The sequence below is a fragment of the Alligator mississippiensis genome, chromosome 1, assembly GCF_030867095.1.
Source record: "Alligator mississippiensis isolate rAllMis1 chromosome 1, rAllMis1, whole genome shotgun sequence".
In the NCBI taxonomy this organism is placed as follows: domain Eukaryota; kingdom Metazoa; phylum Chordata; order Crocodylia; family Alligatoridae; genus Alligator; species Alligator mississippiensis.
In genome coordinates this window covers 181,942,181-181,966,192 of record NC_081824.1, presented here as the reverse complement: position 1 = coordinate 181,966,192, position 24,012 = coordinate 181,942,181, and the positions used below count along the sequence as shown (strand labels likewise).

Sequence of the window (24,012 nt, the reverse complement as noted above, 5' to 3'; positions counted from 1 at the left end):
AAGCCCCTTCCATTCCAGTGTCCCAACTTTATCCTGCTCCTCCCTCCTTGCTGCGCTTTGCTGCTCCCCCCCAAGGGGTGGCTGACCCTGCACCCCTGGAGCAGACCCCAGCTTTCACACCACACCACACCCAGGCCCTGCATGGCCACAGTACCATGACTGGCTGGCCCTGCCATAAATTTCTGGGATCCTCCCTCTCCCCACCCAGATTTACGTATTTATTTATTGGCATATTTATTTATGTACAGTCTTTACATATTTATTTAATTTTTTATTACATATTTATTATGTATTCATTACATATTTATTTACGATGTATGTATTTATGTGCAATCAATACTAAAATGACTTTCTAGCTTGAGTAGTGCAAGTATCCTTTACAATTATTACTGGTATAATTATTAATTTAATCATTAGCATAGACAGAATTACTTGGGATCATTGTCCTCACAAGATACAAGAGAACACAATCATTAGGAATAGGCACCCGGTCCAGTCTGGGATCCAGCAGCTCAGCTCTTTGGGCAGCCACCAGAAGAAGGCAGACAGCTAAAAAAGGGAGACGCATGAGATATTTTTATTATAATCATTAGGAAAATACAGTACTCTAATACCAAAACTTCATTCTAATTATTTTGCTGTACCTACTGGACAAAGTGAACAGACTGCCCAAAAGTCAGCCATTTGATTTCTTGGCCAGCACCCAGAAATAACTGTGCTCCTTTCTATCTGGATGGGAGAGTATACTGAGCCCAAATAGTGAAACACAGTGAACTAAAAAAATGTGGGTATATAAACAACACATAAAAATGGAACATTGCATACATCATCTTTGAAAAGAATCAATGAAGCATAGTCCAAGCAGCTACTTACTGAAATATCTGAACATTTGTCATTTTTCTGCATTTTTAAATCTTGCACTCTGTAGGCTAGACAGCTGAGCAGCAGACAAGTCTGGAAGCAGGACAAGCAAACACAGCATAGACTGTTCTTACCCTGAACAGAGACAAAAAATAGTAATCATTGGTAAATACTTGCATATTCATACATTAAACTAAAATATTAATTTTTAAACTTAAAAATCGTTATTTCAAGTGCATGCTTAGTTGTATTCACACAATACTATCCCTTTGTCTCTATTTAGAAACTGTCTACGTTGTGGTGGAGAGAGGCTTAAATTTTATACACTGCTAAAGGTGAATTCTGAATTGCTTTTTCAGTACAGGTATCCCTCTATTTATGCAGTAGATGCATTCCCAGGGAACAGTGCATAAATCGAATTCGCATAAAGCAAACCCAGTTTACAATGAAACAGCTAGGGATGCATTCCCACAGTGGTGAGCAAGGGAGTGAGGCTGGGGCTAGGGAAGGGGTGTGAAGAGGGGCACAGCGCAGCCCAGTGGCTGCAAGCAGGCAGTATCTGCTGCTCACGGTGCTGCAGCTGGGGCAGCACTGGGATCTTCATGGCACTCGGGGTGGGTGGCAGCCCCACTCACCCCACTTCTCTCCACTCACCATGCCCTGAACCCCCCGGCGTGGTGCAGCCCAGTGGCTGCAAGCAGGCAGCGTCCACTGCTTCCAGGGCTGCAGCAGGGGTGAGCAGCAGCCTGCAGCAGGATGAGAGCAGGCTGGGGCCAGAGGCTGCTGCAGGATGGGACTGGCGGTGGCGCCAGGCTCTTCCCAGTGCTCGGCAGTGGTGCTGAGAGGGCAGGCTGCGGGGGACTATGAGAATTTTGGGGTGACAGCAGCCCCCCTCCCTTCACTGCAGCCCACCCCAAGTTCCAGGAAGAGCCTAGTGTCACCACTGGCCCCAGCCTGCAGCAGCCGCTGGCCCCAGCCTGTTCCCATCTCACTGCAGGCAGCTGCCTGTCCCTGCTGCAGCCCTGGGAGCAGCAGACGCCGCCTGCTTGCAGCCACTGGGTTATGCTGCACCAAAGGGTTCAGGGCACAGTGCTCTGGGGGAAGCAGAGCCCCGGGGGATTCAGGGTATGGCACAGCCCAGCGGCTGCAAACCACTGGCATTGGCCACTCCCAGATTAACTGCAGCAGGGGCTGCAGTGAGTGGGGCCCCAGCCCCATGGCTCTTTCCCTTCCCCTTCCCCCCTCCCACCCCACAAACTCACAGACTTACCTGCTTGGGGGAGGGGGGAGCGCACCTATGCTGATTTGCATAACAGCGAATTTACCTCGCATATAACAAATTTCAGGTATAAAAAGGGTCATTGCAAAAGAGCAAATTCACATAAATTGAACCTGCATAAATCAAGGGAAACCTGTATTATGAATCTAAGAATATTACAAGTAGCGAATAGGCACCTGGCAGTGACATTGCTAGCATTGCCACTTGAGAAGGAAGTAGTGTTGGCTGTCCCTCTCAGTCTTCGTGTGTTCTTCCCTTCTGCCTGTTGTGATCAGTGGGAGCAACATGGAGCATAGCAATCGGGAGCTAAAAACTGGGAGGAAGGGAAGGAATGCGGGGGGGGGGGGGGGGAGAGAGTTTAAAAGCAAGCAAAACAATTTGTTTGGGAAAACCACTATGTAGTGCCTTCTGCCCAAACTTGGGTACCCCACCTGTATGGGGGGGATGGGAACAGGGAGGTGAGGTGGAGAAAGGCAGCTGATACCCCGAAACTTGCGCTGCAACTGCGGGGCTTTATACTGTGCAACAATTAAATCCACCAACTCTATTTACATCAAAGTTGAAGTAAACAATGCACCTCCCCACCCTCAGGGCACAGTCAAGTGTCGGATGTCACTTACAATGCATCCGTAAAGCAGTATTGTCTTTCAAGTCTCACATCGCAAAGTGGCTCTTATCCTGCACTTAAACGCTGCACTGCATCCAACTTCAGCAGCAGCAGCCTGCACTCTTTTCAAGCGCTGCATTAGCATTCCTGTGCCACCCAGAGGCAACTCTCCACACTGGGCTGAGTCCTTCTGGTGTGCTGCTGTCGGTCATGCACCTCAAACCTCTCTGGTTGATACAGCATATGTGCACCCTGACTACTGCCCCCACAATTTATAGGCTTTGAGAGGGGCAGGATGCCCACCCCCCCACCCCACCTCCAGCTCCTGCCAACCTAGTTTTGGAGTAAAAAAAATTCCAGAAAGGCTGGTGCCGGACTGGGAAAAAGCACGAAAACCCAGGCAAAAAAGTGTGCCAAAACCCCATGGAAAAAATGGGGGGAAAAGACTTTGCAGGGGGAAGCTACTTTGGGTTGCTTTGCAAAGTGTGTGTGTGTGTGACATGGAATGATTGTGGTATCCTGATGCCAACACCCAGGAATGCTGGCAAGCTAGACTTATGAAGGGGTTGCAGGCTTGGCCAGGGAGGCAGCCCCTTTCTATATATAGAATATAATGAGGAATCACTAAAATACCTATAACTTTGTCATATTTTTGTGGATTCAGATGAAAACAGCAGGGATGGTAGCCCCTTCTGAGGGCATGAAGCCTGCCAAGTTTCAAGGAGTTAGGTTCAGGAGTGTCTGTGAAAGTGCACCTCAAAATGTTGAAAGAAAAACTTGTATCACTTGTGTGTGTTAAAGCACACAAGGGGATGAAAACAGCGGGGATGGTAGCCCCTCATGCAGGCATGAGGCCTGCCAGGTTTCAGTCAGAGTGGTGCAGGGGTTTCTGTGAAAGTGCACCTCAAGGTTCTGAAAGCAAATAAAAAAAGCAAATGGGTGCAGAGTGTGGAGGGTAGCGGCTGTGGTGGAGGAGATTTAGCTTGTTGGAGTGCTGGCATGGGAAAGTGGATTCCCCTCTTCCATGTCCCCCCACCTCTGCCCTTCTGCCTCTGTTCACCAGCACCTCTGTCCAGTGATCGAGGGTTTTGCTGCTGCAGACACTCCCCTTCACCCTCGGGTTGTACATGCCTGCCAGCACATGGACTGTATTTGACCACAGTGGACCAGCCATTTTTTGATGCCCTCCTTCAGCTGCTTCACCAGTGCCTGCACCTCTGGGGAAAGTGGCTTGCCCCAGCCAGTAACATTGATCCCCTGGAACTTCTCCATTTGATTCTCAAGCTCCTTCACTATGGGGATCACCTGGCTAAGGAGGATATAGCCAGTGCTGAGGTTCTCGGTGGCCTCAAGGAATGGCTTGAGGACCACCAAGATCTGGGAGATGGTATCCCACTCTGTTTTGTTAAGGGGGGCACCGATCCCAATCTCCCCAACAAAGGCCATCTCATGGATGGCCTTCTGTTGCTCAACCAGCTTCTCGAGCATCAGGTATGTGGAGTTCCACCAAGTCTCCACATCATGCATGATTTTGTGCTGTGGGATGGTCAGTCCTGCCTGCTTGTCCCACCACATCTTGGCCCCCTTGATGCTCCAGTGGAAGTAGCCTGCCACCTTCATGCATTTTCAAATGAGCTTGCTGGTGGCACCGGCACCAGCAGCCCTGCCCCCCTCCAAGGCATCTTTGACTACGAGGTGGAACTTTTGTGCCACACAGCAGATGCTAACAAAGTTGGCATCATGCACTGCCTTGACCATGTTAGCCCCATTGTCAGTGACCATGAACCCACAGGTGAGCTTGCCTTGCCCAACAAGTCACCCCTTCACCATGCAGTTCATGGCCACCATGATCTCCCTTGCCATGTGGGACTTATCCATCACCTCCACTTGAAGGAGAGGCCACTAATGGCCTGACTGGTCACACCAGTGCCCTATGAGGGAGAGGTAGGTATGATCTCCACCCCAGCTGCTCCAGATGTTCAAGATGAAGTGCAAAGCTACCTGCGGACCTGCCTTCCACAGCTCATCCCTCAAGTACTCCCTGCATGCCTCATCCAGGGAGGACACCACCGTCCTGCTAAAGGTGGTGTGTGCAGACACTTGGTAGGATGGGGACACAAGAGCCATGTGCTGCCTGAACCCTGGCCGCTCAAAGGAGAAGGGCTGGCCATCCACAGCAAGCATCTCCCCAATGTTCTGGGTGATCTCGCTTGCCCTTGCAATGCGTCCCACTTTGTCTTCTGCTTTCCCACACCACTCCAGGATGGCCTGCCTCTACTTCATGGGGACGGGGGCTTTGGAGAGAGAGGGGGACTTCTTTTTGGGCATGCTTCCACTGGTGCCAGGCTGAGGAGGAACAGGGGCAAGAGGGGTGCTGCCTCCTGAGATGCAGCAGCATCACCGTGGTGGCGGAGTGTTTCACCTCCTTGCCCCACTGATCTGCCTTCAGCAGAGCAGGCAGGTAGCATACCTAGGATCATCTGCCACCTCAGAATGATCCCACACTACACTACCCACTCACTTCTGGGTCTGCCTTATCCCCCTCATCACCAGGCAGAGGCACAACAACAGGAGGAGCTGCCCCCACAGCCTCCTCTGAAGTGCCTTCCAGAGAAGGAGACCTGCCTCTAGGGGAACTTTGAGGGGTGTGGAACACAAACTCAGATTCCCCCTTCTTCTCAAGAATTTCCTTTGCTATGGCCCTCAGCTCCTCTGCTTCCAGATCCAGCTTCTCCTCTGGCACTGGAAGGCTCATGCTGGGAACTGAAATTGGGGTGGAGAATGTCATGCTGGTGCTGGTTAGTGGTGGTGGTGCAGGTGCAGGCACTGCTACCACCTCCTTGCTCGCACTAGCAGCATGAGACTCATCGCTGCCAGGAAAAGTGAAGGGAACTTACAGGTCTCCTTCTGCCCCCTCTTCCTCCCCTGCCAGAAGACCTGGCACCTACTTTTCCAGCACGCTTCATAATGTTTGGTGTGCTGCAAAATGTGTGTGTGTGTAATATATGTTGTGCTTTTCTGCACAATGATGGCACACTGTCAGGGAAAACACAGATTTATTTTTGTGGGGGGAAAGAATCAAGACAGACTAACAAGAACAAATAAGAGGATTTTGGGGGAAGAATATATTGAAAGGAATGGATAGGGATAACAATCGGGATTGTAGGCAAGGGTAAGTAGGAAAGGATTGGATACAATTTACAAGAAGAGAGATTAGCTAACAAGAGACAGCCTTTCAGATGCTGCTGCTCCAAGAGAGAGAGAGCTCACAAAAGGCACAGATCACTCCAGACCCAGCTTGATATGTTGTTGCTATGTCACTCCACCAAAGCACTGTGATTGGAAGGGAACTCAGGGAAAGATCACAGTCACTGGCCAGCTGCAGATGTCAATATCAGAGAAGCCTTTCCCCACCCTCAGCCTTTTCCATATATAGAAGATCAACCCATTCCCCTCCCTCTTCTCAGTTTCTGTTTCCTGCAAGCCTTCTGAATCTCTGAATCTCTCTGAATCAATTCAGAGGTTTCTGGTTTGATTTGGACCTTTTAATGGGTCTCCTGATTTGATTCAGATTTGGAGATACAGCCACCGAATCAGGCTGAATCTCCTCCAAATCGAATCAGGTACCAAAGCTTCGCACAGCCCTACTGCCTGTAGTCTCAGCTTTAGCAAGGGAGGGCGGGTTAAAGCCATTGTAAAATAATATGAATGGCATAAGGAGGAGGAAGGGAGGGGGCGAACTAACCTGAAACAGGCACTCACTGGCAAGGAGAACTAGGAGAGTGGGAATGTTCATAGAGACCTGGTGGTCAGGAAATGAAATAGGTTTGTGATGTGACTGAGGGTCAAAAAAAGGGCAGTGTGATTCTGAGCAGACTATGTTGAGGTCTCTTAGCATGGGAAGGGCCCTATCTACGCCAGCATTTTCTCTTAGCACCTGTTGAGGTCCCTGGGTGGTAACTAGGGTGAGAGCTGAACAATGTCAAGACCCTTCAAAGGGAAGTGGCAACAACTCCATCACCTGGGAACATTCAGATTTAGACCACAGAAAACAGAGAGGAACATGCTGTGGGGACCAATGTTGCCCCAAACAGATGACATTAGTGTCACCATGTAAGTCACCATGAGACTTTTCCCCCCACCTCTTAGGCCTGGGGGGACAGATCTCTTGTACTTCAGGATCCCCAGTGACTTCAGCGGGGTTGCACATAGCAGCAGTGGGAACAACACATGACCTTGTGTTACCTTGCCCCAGCCATTGCACATACTGGTAGGAGAGAAGAGGATTCTTGGTTTTGTGGTATTCTATATGTGCATTATACGTATTTTTGGTGATTTCTACCTGAAGACTCAATGGGACTTTGTACAGTACTGAGGAAGACCTGGGGTCCAGGCACTCCAGACTTCTAGTCTTGGCCTGGCTGAAGGGTCCCTGTGTGACCAGGGCTAGCTGTTTTGCCAGTTTCTCCACCAAAACAACATGCGTTTCCCTAAGGATGCACTAATATTTATAAAACTCATGCAGTGGTTGTGGTGGGGATGTTGAGGCACTCATGCTTGCAGCATAGTTCTTCTCTCTGGTCTCCACTGACAGTTTATGAAGTTGAGTCATTGTCCTCTGAATCTTCAAGCTGCTGCCTCTGCAAATAAATTCACCCGCTCCTATCATAATAGCCTGTTTGAAAGCCTGTCGCACTTCACACCCCAAGCTGGATGCTCTCCAGTGACTTAATGTCTTCAGTCAAGCAAGGTGAGTAAAACTGATGAGAGTATCCTTAACTAAAGAGCCATAAAATTCTAATAGCGCTGTAATGTTCTTGGTGAGCCTAAAGGGAAGCCGATCAATAGTTATGGGACCAAGGCACAATTTATGAGCTTAATTAATCAAATGTAGTCATTCTCCTTTGTGTGCTGGATACTTCTGCAGTTCCTGTGGTGAAGAGCAGTATCAGGCATTTACAGTCCTTTCTTGATAACACCCTGTGCCCTTCCATTCAAGAGAAGGAGGCTGCCTATAGGAAATGACGGAGTTCTGTGACCTGGCTGAGGAGGCTCTTCCCATTGTAATGGTAGCAGGTCCCAGCCTAGAAGCCAATACTTTTTCACAGTGAGTTGTTGGGATGAAAGAGGAGCTTTGGACCACTTTGAAATAATTTCCCCATAGACATTTGCATGCACCCCAACAATAACAAAGTAGTAAGGAAATGAATAGCCTCCTGAGGTCCCTTCTAGGTTTCAGCAATGCTTATCAAAGCAGCTAAAGTTTAAAACAATAGTTTAAAATATTACCCACTTAATTATTTAAATGTATCCTGGAACAAAATGTTTAAGAGGAAACCCCAAGCCAGGGGTTTCAAACTCATCTGGCTCTATCGGTTGGATGCATGACACATGGCTGGTAGGCCTATGCGAAGTGGCAAGTATTCGATTCGGATTTTGTCAATTCGGAGGGATAGTGATTCAATTCAGTGATTCAAATCACTGTCCTGATTCAATTCAGAATTGAAGATTCGGTGCTGATTCAGAGATTTGGCCATAGCTTAAACAGGCAGCAGTCCTCAACCACACTGGACACAGCTGCCTCCAGCTGGTAAGTCTGTTGTGGTGGGTGGAGGGCGGGGGGAAGGGGCGTGGGGGGGCAGATCAATGCCCCCACAGCAAGGTAGGGATTGGCGCTGGGGCTGAGACAAGCTGCCCAGCCAGGGCAGAGGGGCACGGGACTCGGGGAGGGGGACTCCCACCACTGTGTGCCACCGGTCTGGGAGGGCATGCAAGCGGGCATGTGCTCCAAGATCTGCACAGGGTGGGTTGGGCTGGACTGTACCCCAGGTGGCTAGCCCCAGTCGCAACCCGGAGTGCAACCTTGCCTTCACCTGCCCCACAGACAGCAGTGGAGCAGGAGCTATGGGGGGGCTGCAGCCACCAGAAAATTTCCCATAGCTCCTGCTGCCAGCCTCTCCCCGATCTGGGTGCACGCACTGCCCCCATTCCCTGCTACTGCTTGCCCAGCCGGGACATGGCGGGGTAGAGCTGTGGCTTGTCGGGGAGGCTGGAGCAGCTTCTGCTGCTACATGCCACTTGTCTGAGGCAGCGCAGTGGCACTGTCCCGTGCCTCCTCATCCCAACTGGGCTAGTGGTGGGAGGACATAGCCCCCACTCCCAGTGCCTTCTGCCACCTGTCTGGAGCGCAGCCTGGCCCAGCCTGCCCTGCGTGGATCTGGGGGCACACATCTGCTCCTGTGCCTGGACTGGTGGCATGCAGTGGCAGGAGCCCCGCTCCCAAATCCCATGCCCCCCTGCCTTGGCTGGGCAGCTTGTCCCAGCCCCAATCCCTCCCTTGCTGTGGAGGCATTGATCTGCCCCCCCCCACCCTGCACACCCCTTCCCTCCCCCTTCTGCCCACCACAACAGACTTACCAGCTGGAGGCAGCTGTGTCCAGCGTCCTCGAGGACTGCTGCCCATTTAATCTATGGCTGAATCTCCGAATGGGTACCAAATCTCTCCAAATTAATTCAGAGGCTTCCGGAACAATGGCCAGAAGCTGCTAGAGAATAGGTTCAAGTTAGATTAGGAGGCACTATTTCACTGTCAGGGTAGCTAAGATCTGGAACCAACTTCCTAGGTAAGTGGTTTTTGCTGCTATCTTGAGTAAATTCAAAAAGAGGTTGGATGAACACCTGTCTGGGGTCATGTGATCCCAGTGTGTGCTCCAACCAGTGGCAGGGGGTTAGACTAGATGATCTATTCAGGTCCCTTCTGACCCCTAATTACTATGAAACTATGAAACTTCAAGAGAGATGTGGATAACCTGGAGAGGGTCCAGAGAAGGGCCACTCGTATGGTTAAGGGCTTGCAGACCAAGCCCTATGAGGAGAGACTGGGGCACCTGGACTTCTTCAGCCTTCGCAAGAGAAGGTTGAGGCGACCTTGTGGCTGCCTATAAGTTCATCACGGGGGCACAGAAGGGAATTGGTGAGGCTTTACTCACCAAGGTGCCCCTGGGGGTCACAAGAAATAATGGCCATAAGCTAGCAGAGAGCAGATTTAGACTGGACGTTAGGAAGAACTTCTTCACAGTTAGTGGCCAAAATCTGGAATGGGCTCCCAAGGGAGCTGGTGCTCTCCCCTACCCTGGGAGTCTTTAAGAGGAGGTTAGATAGGCATCTGGCTGGAGTCATCTGAACCCAGCACTTTCCTGCCTATGCAGGGGGTCGGACTCAATGATCTATTGAGGTCCCTTCCAACCCTAATATCTATGAATCAATGATTCATTTCGGACTTTTTAACAGGTCTCCCAATTTGATTCAGATTTGGAGAGTCAGGTTGAATCTCTGAATTGAATCGGCTACCAACGCTTCACACAGCCCTAATGGCTGGCCCTGCAGGACAAACTGGGTCCATGGACCTGTGCCCCCCTCGTCACCCTGCAATGGATCCATTGCACTCACCACTTGCCCAGCCAGTTCAGGACTGCACTGCATGCGGTGCCCATTGGGGGTTGATCCAGGGCTCATGCCACATGGGGCACCCACTCAAACTGGTCTGGGACCAACTCTGGACATAATGCCTGCCCTGGAACGGTCAGGACGGGGCACAGGCAGGGAGGACACATGCTGCCTGGGTCCCAGACTGGCTGGAGAGGGTGCTGTGTGTGGTACGTGTCCCAGCCCATGTTGGGTGGGTGCTGCATGTCCCAAAGCAGCTGGAGGTGGGGGGGGTGATTACAGGGTCTATGTCGCATGTAGGTCAGCTCCAGACCTAAGGGTAGCACCATGGTCTGGATACTGCGGCTCCATGGGCTGGATCTGGCCAGCAGCGAAGCCCTCAAGGACTCTGTCAAGGAAGCAGTGCTGATGTGGCACACTATTCAAAGGGGGTTAGTGGAGCCTTGAAAGGCCTGTTCCAGACTGACAGTCATGCTGGGAGGCTGCTGCCTGTGGGTATATATCACTGGGGTTTAGCTTTGGGCTGTGTCCTGAGGAAGAGCAGCACAAGCTGCAGAATGGGCTGGGCAAAAGAGCTTCTGCTTTAATTTCAGCAGCCTTCTAAGGGCACTCCATGGTCTGGAACAGCCAGGATCTGTATTTCAGAGGCACCACCCCTCCTGCCTCTTTCACAGTACTGGAGCTTGCAAAGGGTCTGTGTAGGCCTGTGTATTCTGGCCTTACATTAGTCTGCGGTGAGAGAAGTGTTACCCCTTTTTAACACACTCCCCTGCATCTTCTCAGCAGGTTCTTAGAAATACAAGGCTTCTCTCTCTAGAGCCTGAGACATGAGGAACAAATAGCTCCCTGTCTACGGTTCCCTCCCCTGACTCTGCCATGCACTATGAGGAGACTGATTCAAGGATCCTGCAATTTAGAGAATCTAAGAAAAGAGATGGAAGAACCCTGTTAGGTACCTGCCTATGTACTTGGCTTCCTACGTAGGGCTTCATTAAATTTAAGTTTTACAAGCTGGGATTGTCTCAGGAAAACAAACACTTTGCAATTGGTTTAACTAGAGCTGACCCCTATATTTTGAGTGTATGTCAATACCTACATCCGACTTCCCCAGTACATCTATAAAGGACTGAACAAAATCTCAGACCCACCTCTTTGTGGGATTTTGCCATCTCAATCTGGATATGAATTCGGTAGTATGGACTTAAATCTGTTTCTACTGCTTTAATTGGAAGTGGAAAGATATGGGATGTGGAGAAGGAGGAAGACGCTGGCCTTAGAGCATGGGATCTCAGCAGTCAAGGTTTAATGTGAAATATTTCTTGGCATAACCTCAGCCTCACAAGGCATGGGTAAATATTTCACATTTGCACTGATTAAAAGATGTCAAATATTTTCAGAGCACTTTGAAAAATGCACAAATTCAAAAGAAAGCAGAGGCACAGGCTCTACTGACAGAGCTACAGGGTTCTTTTCAAATTATGCTATGTAGCAGGTTAGTTATTCAACAACTTATTTCCCCCTTGCAAACAGCTCCTGTGCAATGGAGTTGATGCAGGAACAAGCTGAAGTCCTAGATTTTATCCAGTCCAACAGCACCACCCAGGGGAGGATGAGCACAATCCACTCTCTTCCACTGTCTTTTTTTCTCTTAGATAAGAATTCTTTACTGTCTGGTCTACATACAGTTTCTATGCCAAGATGACTATGTTGGTTAGAGTGGAGATATTTTTTTACTGACATAGTTATGCCAATGCAATGCTTAATGTAGGCAGAGTTCTAATGGTGTAATAGAAATAATTTTCTATTAAAAATGAAATATGTCATACCACCAGCACATTTGAACTAACGAAATTGCATTCAGGTCCACCAGAGTTGTACTTCTTTAACTTTGCCGGTATTGTTAAAACAGTATAAGCATGTAAACAAGGTTCAACTGACCAATAGGTTTATCTAACAAATCCATTCACTATGCCTTCTTAGCATAGTAGTGGAAGGCTTGCTTCTCTCCTTGACCATACTGGTATTTTCCCCTTTCTAAGTTTTAACTGCACAAATGTACAAAATCATACATACATATGTATGTGTATATGCACATATGTATATATACATTTAGGAAATGCTTTACTGTCTCACCAATGCACATATCAGGCTTCTATTCTAACCCTGCAGATTGTGAGTCTGATAAAACTCTGGAAAATACTTGATGGAAGAAATGAGTATGATCTTGGTTCTCCCAAGACTTCTCTTAATGCAGTAGTCTAAATTCAGCACAAAATACTAGTGAATAGCTCCGATATGAGGTACAAGAATCAATCTGTGCCAACCTGATTTTCTTGTAGTACTTCATTTAGTTGCTATTCCTTTAACCTCAGAATCTTGTTCACAATACTATAACTTGTTAAAAGATGAGAATTACTTTATTTTCCATTTTATTTCAATAGGACTTGGATATATAAATCTCAAGAAAGTTTTTTAAAATCCCAGCCTTAATGCTTATGATGCTTGTAGCATGAAGACCAATTACTTCTAAAATGTGGTCCACTGGGTACATGCAATCAGTTCCAGGCCCTAATGATTCAAACACCCTACTTCAGTTGGAACAGGGGCATCACAGCTGACTGTTCAACAAAAAGTCATGCAGACAACCACTCAAATGACACTGAAACAATTTATTTTCCCCTTTCAAAGGTGGGCACAAGCTGGGGACACCTGCTCCAATGATGGCTGTGAGAAATGCCTATTGATGACAGCCTTCATATCCCTGAGGTAGTTTGTTGTTTCAAATGATGCAAGAAGAGGTCATAATAAAGTAAGGTACCCCATGCTCCACACGTGCCTGCTGAAAGATCTACAAAGCAATATAATGACAGATAGTGGTGTCCCAGGGGAGCACAGGGGGCTCCCCAGCGTGCTTAGCAGCAGACCTGGAAGTGGACCAGAAGCACTTCCAGGTCTACTGGAGAACGTGCTGGGCCTCCCCGTACCCCCTCCCAGCTTAGCGACAGGTGCCTCCTGCATCTGAGGGGGCACCTGGGGTCCCCATATGGCTGATCACTGAGCCAGGGTGGCACGGGGGGAGGACCCCCAGTGCACTCCCCAGCAGATCCAGAAGTGGACTGGAAATACCGCCGGTCCACTCCTGGGTTTGCCACCGAGCACATGGGGGGACCCCCCATGTTCCCGTGGGACACTCCATCTGCCCCAGCATCGCAGCATTCACGAGCCGCTCTGGTACCTTGCTGTATGTAGAAAAAACATTTAAAACTCTGTATGTCCAAATCGTCGATTCTCTGAATTGGCATTGAATCTTCAGATTTGGATTCGGCCGCATCGAATCGGGGACAGTAATCTGAATCAATTAATCGAATCACCATCCCCAATTTGGGCCAAATCCAAATCCGAATCAAATAGGGCCCGCTTTGCACACCCCTAATGAATAGCTTTTTCAGCTATGAGATTGTCAAAATAGATTGCAGTTCCATAACATTAGATTTCTTTTTCACTTTTTTTTCTGTAAGAATTTGGTGAGACAGGTTATTTAAAAACCAGCCTATATCCTGATGGTCCTCAGGCCATCGCATGTATTGACTCCTTTGCATGAAGACTCTAACTGGTTTGTATTTCATCAACTGATACTGAGAAAGTGACCCAACCACCACCACAATGAGGACATCTTTCAGATCACAGAAGTATCTGCTTTGGGCAAAATTTAAGGCTTCTACGCACCACCCATCCTTGAGAAACTGCCTTGTCACAATGCAGATCGTCTTTCTGCTGTTCCAAATAGCGTCACGGATATTACTAATATGATCTTCACCTGGCAGAAAATCTCTTTCTTCAAAGCACAAAGTGAATCTGTTTTTGTCAGAATACTGAGAATCCAGGTGCTTTAGTAAAGAATTCTGAACCCATTCAAAGTCTTTTCTGCTGTAGCATAGATAGGCATCATATATATATGCACTTGCATCTGGTGCTTGACGAAGGTCATCTACCAAAATTCTCGTAATTGTCTTATACCAGACAAAACAAGTCCCCCGAAGGTGAATAAAAACGATGACAGCTGTTATGAACATTACCAGAACAACTGAGGTGAAGATGAACACTGCAAACTGTAGAGGCTTCAGGATTTCATCTTCATTACAACCATCAAATAACAATAAAGAGAGTGGAACCCCTGCAAAAGCAGGTGGGTGTACACAGTATATGTCATCCTGTGAACCAGCTAAAGTCGTATTGGTTGTATTTAACCACAACAGCAGGTTGCTTAAAGTGCAATCACAGAAGTACCTGTTGTGTGTTATATCCAGGATGCTCAAAGTCATGAAGACACCAGGGTCAGGAGAAAGAAGTTGGTTTCCAGATATGTTAAGGTTCTTCAGGCTCTCAGGAAAAACACCAGGAGAGAGGTAAGACAACAGGTTGGAGGCTAGGTTGAGTCTGTTTAGTGATGCTAGGCCCCTAAATATATCCTGTGGAAGGGTAGTAAGGTAGTTGTTGTTCAGGTGAAGGACCTGAAGTTTGGAAAGTGCCCAGAACACATCCAGACATAAATTTCTGTCCCACACAAGCTTTATCATATTTTCTCCAAGATCCAAGTAGATTAACTGGCTGTTTGCCGTAACATTATCAGGTTTTACACAGTATGAGAAACGATTTTGTTTTAAAAAGATATACTGAATATCTGGAATTTGGGAAAGAATGTACAAGTCACCCAAGTTTTCCAACCTGTTTTTTTCCAAGTCAAGGTACATGGCAGCTATTCGGTATCTTACAGATACTAACTTATTTTCTCCTAAATAAGCAGTGGTCAGGGTTGGGAGAGAAGGAATCATTTTAATAGCATTATCACGGAGATTCACCATCTTTAATCTTAGTAGGTCCTTGAATGAATTCTCCCTAATCGCCCCAATATGATTTTTTTGCAAATCGATAATGGCTACATTACGAAGCCCCCCAAAAGTGAAATCATACAGCTCCCCCAGAAGGTTATATGATAGATTGAGAAAGTTTAGCTTTCCCAGGCCAAAAAATGCTCCCTTTTGGATCTGATTTATCTTGTTGTTGTAAAGGTTCAGCCATTCCAAATCAGTGAGTTTTTGAAAAACACCAGGGTTGAGAGAGAAAATAAAACCCTGTGAAATATCAAGCAAACGAAGGCCACTTCTTGCTAGCCCTGCAAATGTGGAGTTGTCTGGATCTTTGATATTCACAAACCCAAATCCCATACCCATTATGTGGTGGTCGAGTTTCAGAAAAGTAATTGACGTTCCCTCTACAGCTGTGCTGAAGTTTCGCACTATATCTACATGCCAGCCATTGCTACCAACATCCAGTGTGTCCAGGTTAATATTTCTTAAAGGATTTCCACATTTGGCCCAGTCCACTGAACTTGAGTAATATAAATGATTAGAATTGAGACTAAATATTAAAGAGGTTTTTCCTTGGAAGCTATCAAGGTTTCCTTCACACAAGATCTGTATCCAGTTGTATTTCAGGTTCACCCTTTTCAAGGATTTTAGATTGTAAAACAAGGGATGAGGACGAAGGCTCGTGATCCTGTTTGAAGAAAGATCCAAATCTTCTAAAGAAATCAAATCTTGAAAATAGTTGTCTTGCAGAATGTAATCCCCAAGAGCATTGCCAAAGAGCCGGAGAACAGTTAAATTTGATAAACTCACAAAAGCATCAGGATCCAGATAAAGATGCCTATTGGCTCCTAAATCTAAAACTTGAAGGTTTGGCAGGTTCTCAAAAGCTGCTTTCCCTATTGTAACACTATGGGTAAACTGTAATCCTATTTCTAAAAGCAGTAACTGCTCTAGAAGAGGGAAGGAGTTTGCATTCACTTGCTTGATGTTATTGAAACTTAGCAGAAATTTAACAGTGTCACTGGGGACAAGTGGAATCTCTGTGAGGTTGCAGAAATAATACATGGAAATTTGGTGTTTTGAAAAGCAGCTCGTTGATGCAAAGATTTCTCTTGCTAACAATGATGTTCCTATGAGAAGTATTAACTGCTGATGTAATATCATGATGCTGCATGGAAAAAAGAACAAGAAACTTGTAAGAACAAAATAAAAACTAGCTGTCTAATTAATAAAGTGCTGGAGCAAATTTTTAATATTACAGAATGAAAGACCCAGGCCAAGATAGTCAGACATGACTAGTGATTTTGGGTGCCTCTGTTTTTGGAGTGTCCAGCCTGGAAACTCTTAAAAGGACCTGAAGTTCAGTAGATGGGTGTTCAGAGGATGACAAGTGTCAGTTCTCTGAAAAATCAAGCTCACTTTAAGGCAGTCAGAAATCATTAGTCATTTATGAAAACTGTGGTCCAAAGTCACACTACTCATGGGTCAATGTTAGTGGAATAGCTTGAAAACTCATTCCTCAAGCAAAGTAGAGCAAACTTTTTTTTAGTACTGTGAATGGTGTATTCTAGGGCACAGGTGCTCAACCCCTGATTCGCAGGCCAGATCTAGCCCACAGAGCTGCATGATGTGGCCTGCCAGACTCTGCAAGGGTCCAGAAACCTGGTTGGGAGTGTGGGGGGTGGAGTGGTGGCACATCATACTGCCCCTGCTCCCCACTGCCAAAATTCCAGGCCTCACAGGTCAGATGGCATGGTCCTACATGTGGGATCCCATGGTACATGCTGGGCTGGAGCTGGGGTGAGGAAGTAGGACCTGATCTGGCACACATGGGGCCAGGCTGGATATGGGGGGGAGGGGGTGGGGGGTACAGTTTGGTGTGTGCAGGGCTGGGGGTGGGGCCAGAAAGCTAGGCACCTATCTGATGTGTACAGGGCCAGGGTTGGGGTGGTGGAGCCTGAGCTGGCATGTGGAGAATGGGATGGAGCAGTGCAGTAGTAGTCAATCCAACATGTGAAGGATCAGGCCCCAGCCCCATATTGGGCTCATAGACTAGATCCGGAGCCCACAGATCCACCCCACCCCACTCATCCAGCTGGCAGGGCCAGAAGGTTGGGTACTACTGCTCTAGGGCTTTGGGTTAATGCAAATATTGTACTAGTCACCTGCTCTTCTGAACAGTACGTAGACTGCTACATTCCCTCTTCCCCTCCAAGCTCATTCCTACGGTGGCGAGGTCAGATCGTTCCCACGGCCACTATGAGACGTGTAACAATAGGGCTAGGGGTTGGGCTGTGGCAGGAGCCAGTTTTTTTCTGTCCCAGCTGCTCTGGTTGCCTCAGCTTAGTAACAGCATGGCAGTGATGACCAGTGCAAAGCTGTCTCAGAGACAAGGCATGGCTAGAATAGTACAAGGGGAAAGGTGGGTAAGTACCCTTTTTGGAGCAGTCCTGGTATGTCCAGTCATCAGGCAAGTTACTCGGAGCTTTCAGTGCTGTAACAGAACAGTCTGGTTCAATCCCGATGCCTTGAGAAGGAAAACCTCATGTAATATTTAAGAACATAAGCAGTGCCATACTGGGTCAAACTAATGGTCCATCTTGTCCAGAGTCCTGTCTCTGATAATGGCAGAAATGGATGCTATAGAGGGAGAGCACTGAACTGTCCATCTCTAGAGCGATCTATCCCCTATTCAATACCCTTCCTAGCACCCATCATTTATTGGTTTGGAGATGCCAGAAGAAACATCTCCAACATTCTGTCCAATAGTCATTAATAGATCTATCATCCATTAATTTTTCCAGTCCCTTTTTGAACCTGGCTATGCTATCTGCCACCACCACCTTCTGTAACAACGAATTCCACAAGTTAACTATACATTCCCTAAAAAAGTACTTTCTCTTGTTACTTTTAAACCTGCCACTTACTAATTTCTGTGGGTGCCCCCTAGTTCTAGTAGTCTAAAACTTGGGGAACAGCAGTTTCTTGTTAATTTGGTCTAACTTTCATGATTTTATAGACCTCTATCATACTCCCCCCTCAGCCTTCTCCTTTCCAAACTGAAGAGTCTTAGCCTTTTTAGTCTCTCCTGCTATGGAAACTGCTCTAAACCCCTGATCATTTTGGTTACCTTTTCAAATTTTACTATATCATCTTTGAGATGTGGGGACCACAATTGCACACAGTATTCAAGATGTAGGTACACCACGGATTTATGTAATGGCACGAGGATATTCTTTGTTTTGCTTTCAATTCCCTTCTCAGTGATGCCCAACATTTTATTGGCTTTTTTGATTGCTGCTGCACATTGACCTGATGTTTTTGGAGAACTATCTACAATGACTCCACAGTTTCTTTCCTAAATTGTAACCACTAGCTCAGAGCCCAGCATTGTGTACATATAGTCATGGTTATTTTTCCCCAGGTGCATTACCTGGCACTTGTCAACACTGAAGTTTATCTGCCATTTTTTGGCCCACTCAGCTTGGTTAGATCTTTCTGCAGCTCCTCTGTCAGCTCAGGACATGACTACCCAGAATAATTTAGTATCAGGTGAAAACTTGGAGAGCCTCAGAGGCTATTTCAGTAATGGGAAGTTGCTTTTTAGTGAGAGTGATGTTTTAAAAGCATAGAAAAACAAGGCTGATGAGGGTGGCAGTGAATAAATAAACAGCTCTGAAAGAATGTTTCTCTAGTGTAGATGAAGCTGCAAGTGTTCGCACATACAGTATTAGTACCACGGATTTACTATGCAGGGTAAATTTATGTTTTCTAGCTTATATTCTGTAAGAAGGGTACATTTGATATTGCTTTACAGAGTTCAGGCTTTATAATTGACAGGATCACCGCATGCATGCCCCCCCATCCCTGTCTCCAGCAGTCATGCATGCATACACACCAGCCAGCCGCGTCTGGGCCTCCAAGCCCTTGTGCAGACCAGCCCCGGGCCACACTGCAAACTCTTTAAATTGTGTTTGCAAAGTGCATATCACAATGGTCTCAGGTGACTTCTCTTTTTATTCCCTCAAAACACTACAAAATTTGCAAGCGCTAAGCAAACTGTGAAAATGCTTCCAGTTCTACAGATCTGCATAAAAGCATAGTCTTGAATTATTATTTACTCTAAAAGCAATGTTTCTGGGCCATCTGCACCGTTAGTGAAACTGTACAGTCAGTCGATAATAATAATAATTAATGGGATTAACCTATTTGTTAATTGCTGGCTCAGAGCCCATATTTTTCTACATGAAATAGATTTATTTAGCAGCTACTGACAAGCAGGGAATTAGCTCAACAACAACTTACACTTATTAAGTTTGAACATATTACGCTGTAGGGTACAAAAATTCTCACTCTGGTTGTCAGCCAGGAAATCATTTCAGCAAATACTTTTTATAAAGGAGAGGCAGATGGCTGCAGTCTTAGTAAATATTTATTAAACAAAGGGCACAGAGGAGAATTTTAGTGCTGACAATTTTTTCTGGACTGTACAATGCACAGGAAATAAAGGTAGTCCCTGCTCTGAAGTGATCGCAATTTGAGAGCGAGACTTGCAGATGACAGACTGCAGGGAGAAATCCAGACTGAGAACAAATTTCTAAAACTATACAGCAGTGAGGTGTATTCATTGCATTAATCATCTCATGAATGAGATGATTAATGCAATGAATACACCTCTCTGCTGTTAGAGCCAAGCAATGCTTTGGTGTGAAGCTGTTAGAGAATGGAGAAAAATGGGGGAAATTTTGGAAGGAGGAAAAATCCCTTTGACATCAAGAAAACTTCCCAACCTGTTCAGAGTCTGGTTCATTATCCAATCTGCCATAAGGCAGAGAAAGTAAGGAGATAAAAAGAGATCATTATCAGAACATACATCTTTTTGAGGGGTAAGGAGCCAGTATTGATCCCCCAACAGTACAGAGCTGCTCTGTCCCTTCCTTGCAGTAGCTCCAGCTCTGGCAGGCTCACATGCCAGAGCTGGAGCAACCTAAACGGAACCTAAATGGAGTTAATAATGCAACCTAAATGGAGTTAATTGACAGTGTTTCTCTAACACCACCTAATATGGAAGCCAGAAAAAGAATACATTCACAAACTGCACCTCCAGAAAGGTAATATACATTTCATCCAGTGCACCAAATACCCTGATGGAAAATATGTAGGAGAAACCAAAACAACTGTGCACCAGAATGAATGCACACTGTAAATCTATCAAAAGACAAGAACACCCAATGACCTGTGCAGGGCACACTTCTCACAAGAAAACCACTCTCTCTCCAATCTCTCAGTTCTAGTCCTCAGAGGGAATCTACAAAATAGCTTTCACAGACGAGCCCACGAACTTCATTTCATCAACCTACTGGATACAAAAAGTTATGGACTAAATATAGACATTGGATTTATGACACATAACCTGCCTAACCTCCAATTCCCCAGATAAACCCTCCATTTTTTACCAGCTGTTTTAATCCCCTTCCCCTCACCCTCCCCTCTCTCATTCTTTGACTATAGCTACTTTCATTCCCCCTTCTACCCTCACCTGTCTCTCACCTACTGACCACCTCAATTTACATCTTAGCTGACTGGCTTTCTTGCATACTTACTGGCCTCTGGCTGCTTTACCACCCCATCCAGGAAGAGCACAGACCATCCGCAGACACTTCCTCAGCCTGCCAAAAGGTGTTTGTTCCTGAAAGCTTGCTAAGAAGAATTTTTACAACTATTTGAGTTGGTCTAATGAAAGATATCAAATTTACCCAAAGAACCTTGTCATTCACAAATTAATACCATTTATTCATGAAAGAAACCTGGGCTGTTTGTTGCCAGAACAAGTATGCCAGACAATCTAAAACACTCTGCAACTTCCAGAAATTTTAAGTGCGTGACAGCATCATCTTTATCCCACTAGGAAGTTGAAAAGCAGGCATGAGCATGGGAATGGCTTATCTACACATAGACCATGCACTGCTTTAACCATACTGATAGTGTTATGATCCTCCTAGTGTGGACATGCTGTACCTTATGGCTTGCACCTACACTGCAAGAGGAGCAAGTTATTTCAATATATGGCACCTTTTCACTGGCATGCCTGAGTTCACATTAAGGCTTACAGTCAGTTACATTCAGTTCTGTCAAAACAAGCTCATCATTAACTGAGGGAGTTACCCAGCAGAATTTCCAAATGCAGAGGTGGTTTCCTTCTTTACTATTGAAGTATTAACAAGAACTCATCCTCCATCTTTACAGGTGAAGTGCTGTCTGGCCAAGGATGTAGTGAACACTGTCTTTACTGACAGAGCAGTGCCAACCACACCAATGGCTCTAACCATTATTTCTTCTTATTTACAAAGTTGTACAAGACCAGAAGCAAGCCAACTGTTCATTCTGGCTTCAGAAAAGTCTGATGAAAAGATGTGAAATTTGTAACTTAAGAAACAAATCTATCTGTAGGTTCTAATGTGTCCCTCATTGCCATCATATCTGAGCAATCAAGATGTTTTGGGGATAAACACTTTTGTACCTAATTATTCTTGCAGAAATCTTCAGTGTACTCCCTCAATTTCTTGGCTACCTATTAATACCAGGAGATAAAGGATGGCATAAGTGGTGAATGTATTATTGAAAACCATGGTCTTATGAGTTCTAAGACTGCAAGATTTAGCTATTTGAGTTATAATTTTTTAATTATACCTTTTCCCCCTCCCTGCAGTCAAGAAGGAAATAAAGAAAAGAAGCAGTATATGTTTTGGGAATAGAGCAGCCCAAGAGGATCCATGGGCCTATTCTTTGGTGAGCAATGTGAACCTACATATGTACACAGGTTTCATCTCAACCTTCTGGTTCCAACCTCTGAATTCCCACTCAGATGGATGTTTACACGTTCATTAATTAGTTACTGTGCAGTAGCACCAGTGCATAGTTATTTTGTGTCGCTGCACGTTAGCTTAATAACACTGCACAGTAGGCTGTTAGCACAGTTTTTAACCGGCATGCTACTACACAGTGTTATTAGGTTAATGCGCAGTAAGCATCTCATGTAGACGTGCCCAGATAGTATTAAAGCACAGATCAGCGTTACCCAAAACCGCCTAAAACAGGCTTACTCTACTCTTCTGACGTGCTTTTAAAACTCATTTTAGCTATATCAGTGGCAAAAGGAAGGAAACACGTTTGATTAAGTTAGTTTTGGATAGGCTTTGTAGTTTTAAGTTAAACACATCTTAGACTGTAATCTCCCCCAGCATGGTAGGAAGGAAGCACACTTCCAACTTGTAATTTATGGTGAATTTTACAGTCTCTCAGGACCTTTGTAGCACTGATACCCACCTACTGAATGGCATCAGCTGAATGAAGAAACCATGTTTATGGGAGGAGGGAAGGAACAAGGAGGACTTGTCTACACAGGGCAAATTGTGGGCGAGTCCTCTTTCCTGAGAGTTCCCATGTAAACAAGCCCTAGGAGAAGATGAAGTGATGGCTATTGTAATCCACAGAGCCAAGGGACTCACCACTCCCTTTCTGAAACAAGAGGAAAATACCATTTGCAGTTAAAAGAAAAAATGCATATTTTTAACCAAAGTGTTTTAAAAAAAAAAAGTAGTGAGCTGTTTAAAGGCAATACCAGCAGTTTTGGCCAAGTGTCATGCTGTTACTAAAGTTAATTAGATCAAGAAAGGATGTTGCCATCCTGCTTGGCTTCAAGATGTTCCTGCTGGAAATTGAGAATGTTTGCTGATCCTCTTCAGAACTGGGAAGTAAGCTGAGGGAAGTGCCAGGGAGATGCTGCAGTTTCACAGAGCTTGTACTGCAAATACATGGTGGTCTTTTCTGTTGATTCAGCACTCAGCAGCATGTTTGCCTGCTGAACGTTATGCTCCCTGACAGCTTACCCTGGTCTCCAACTCTGCGCTGACTGCCAGCGGACCCAGATCCTCAGGCAGGGATGTGCCAGGACAGTGCCCACTCTACTGAGAAAGGATCTTCGTTGCTATATCCTGCTGGCTCTGTCTTGAGAAACAAACATTCTAATAAAAGTGAAATGGGAAGCCCAAGTGCTTCTCTGTCTACATCCTATAAATAAAGATAAAAGGGGACTAAGACAAGGGCAATGTCACTGGAGGGGTCTACTCCTGACTACCAGACCAGGAAGATCAGGTGGATGATGCTTTTTTTTAACTACTAGCAATCATCCAAAGCACAGCAGTTGATGTAATGAGGGATCTTAATTATCCAAAGGGCATATCTATATGTGCGCTTTAATGCACAGAAACCTATTTTATTGTGCATTAAAGCATCACATCAAGAACTGTGCTAATACACTAATGTGCAGTAAAAAATAGGCTACTGTGCATTAGGTATCATTAAAAAGCATGTGCTTTCATTACTGTACAGTAGAGCAACCTAATGTGCATTTTATTTAGTACCTCACATTAGAGGTACTAAGTTTAATGTGCATTAGGAAAAGCGCATTAATGAATGTGTAGACATGCCCAGAAATCTGATGGCAGAGTAGCAGACAGTCCAACAAATTCTTGAAGACAACTTTTTGCTACAAAAGGTAGAAAAAGGTACCAAAGAGAGATTCTTTGGGATTGTATACTAAGTGTTAGGAAGAACTAGCTGAGAATATGAAGGGAAACTGGGTTACAGTGGGTGCGTCTAAATGAGATATTACATCACTATAGCAACATGCTATTGTGGTGTAGCATTGGTGGGCACAAACTGACACCGCAGTTACATCGCCATTGAGACACACTCCCTTGCTACAGTGTATTGCTACCACCACATGGTGGCTAAAAAGAACTATGAGTTGCCAGAGTGATGCAGTAACGGCTGTTACTGTGCTGTTATTTAGGATTTCCTAAAGGAAGTACTAGTATTTCCCATTAGTACTCAAGGAAGTACTAAATGATGGTGCGGTAACAATGGCGCCATAGGGGCCCATTGATTAT

The 24,012-nt window shown here is 45.9% G+C and overlaps 1 protein-coding gene across 4 annotated transcripts in view; it reads right to left on the bottom strand.

The window, feature by feature from the left end:
- Nucleotides 1-256: 256 nt before the first annotated feature.
- The window catches only part of TLR5 (toll like receptor 5), a 41,448-nt gene continuing 17,692 nt past the window's right edge, over nt 257-24,012 (bottom strand). For 3 of the 4 annotated variants that reach the window (XM_006270883.4, XM_014598157.3, XM_014598156.3), the window contains exons 3-4: nt 17,496-17,555; nt 12,843-16,229 (exon numbers count right to left, since the gene is read on the bottom strand). In XM_006270883.4, coding sequence (XP_006270945.1) covers nt 13,643-16,225 — 2,583 coding nt within the window. In that variant the 5' untranslated portion in view covers nt 16,226-16,229; nt 17,496-17,555 and the 3' untranslated portion in view covers nt 12,843-13,642. Of the gene's footprint in view, nt 550-873; nt 997-2,316; nt 2,454-12,842; nt 16,230-17,495; nt 17,556-24,012 lie in introns of those variants that run through there. The other variant, XR_001372174.3, reaches the window with a different exon arrangement.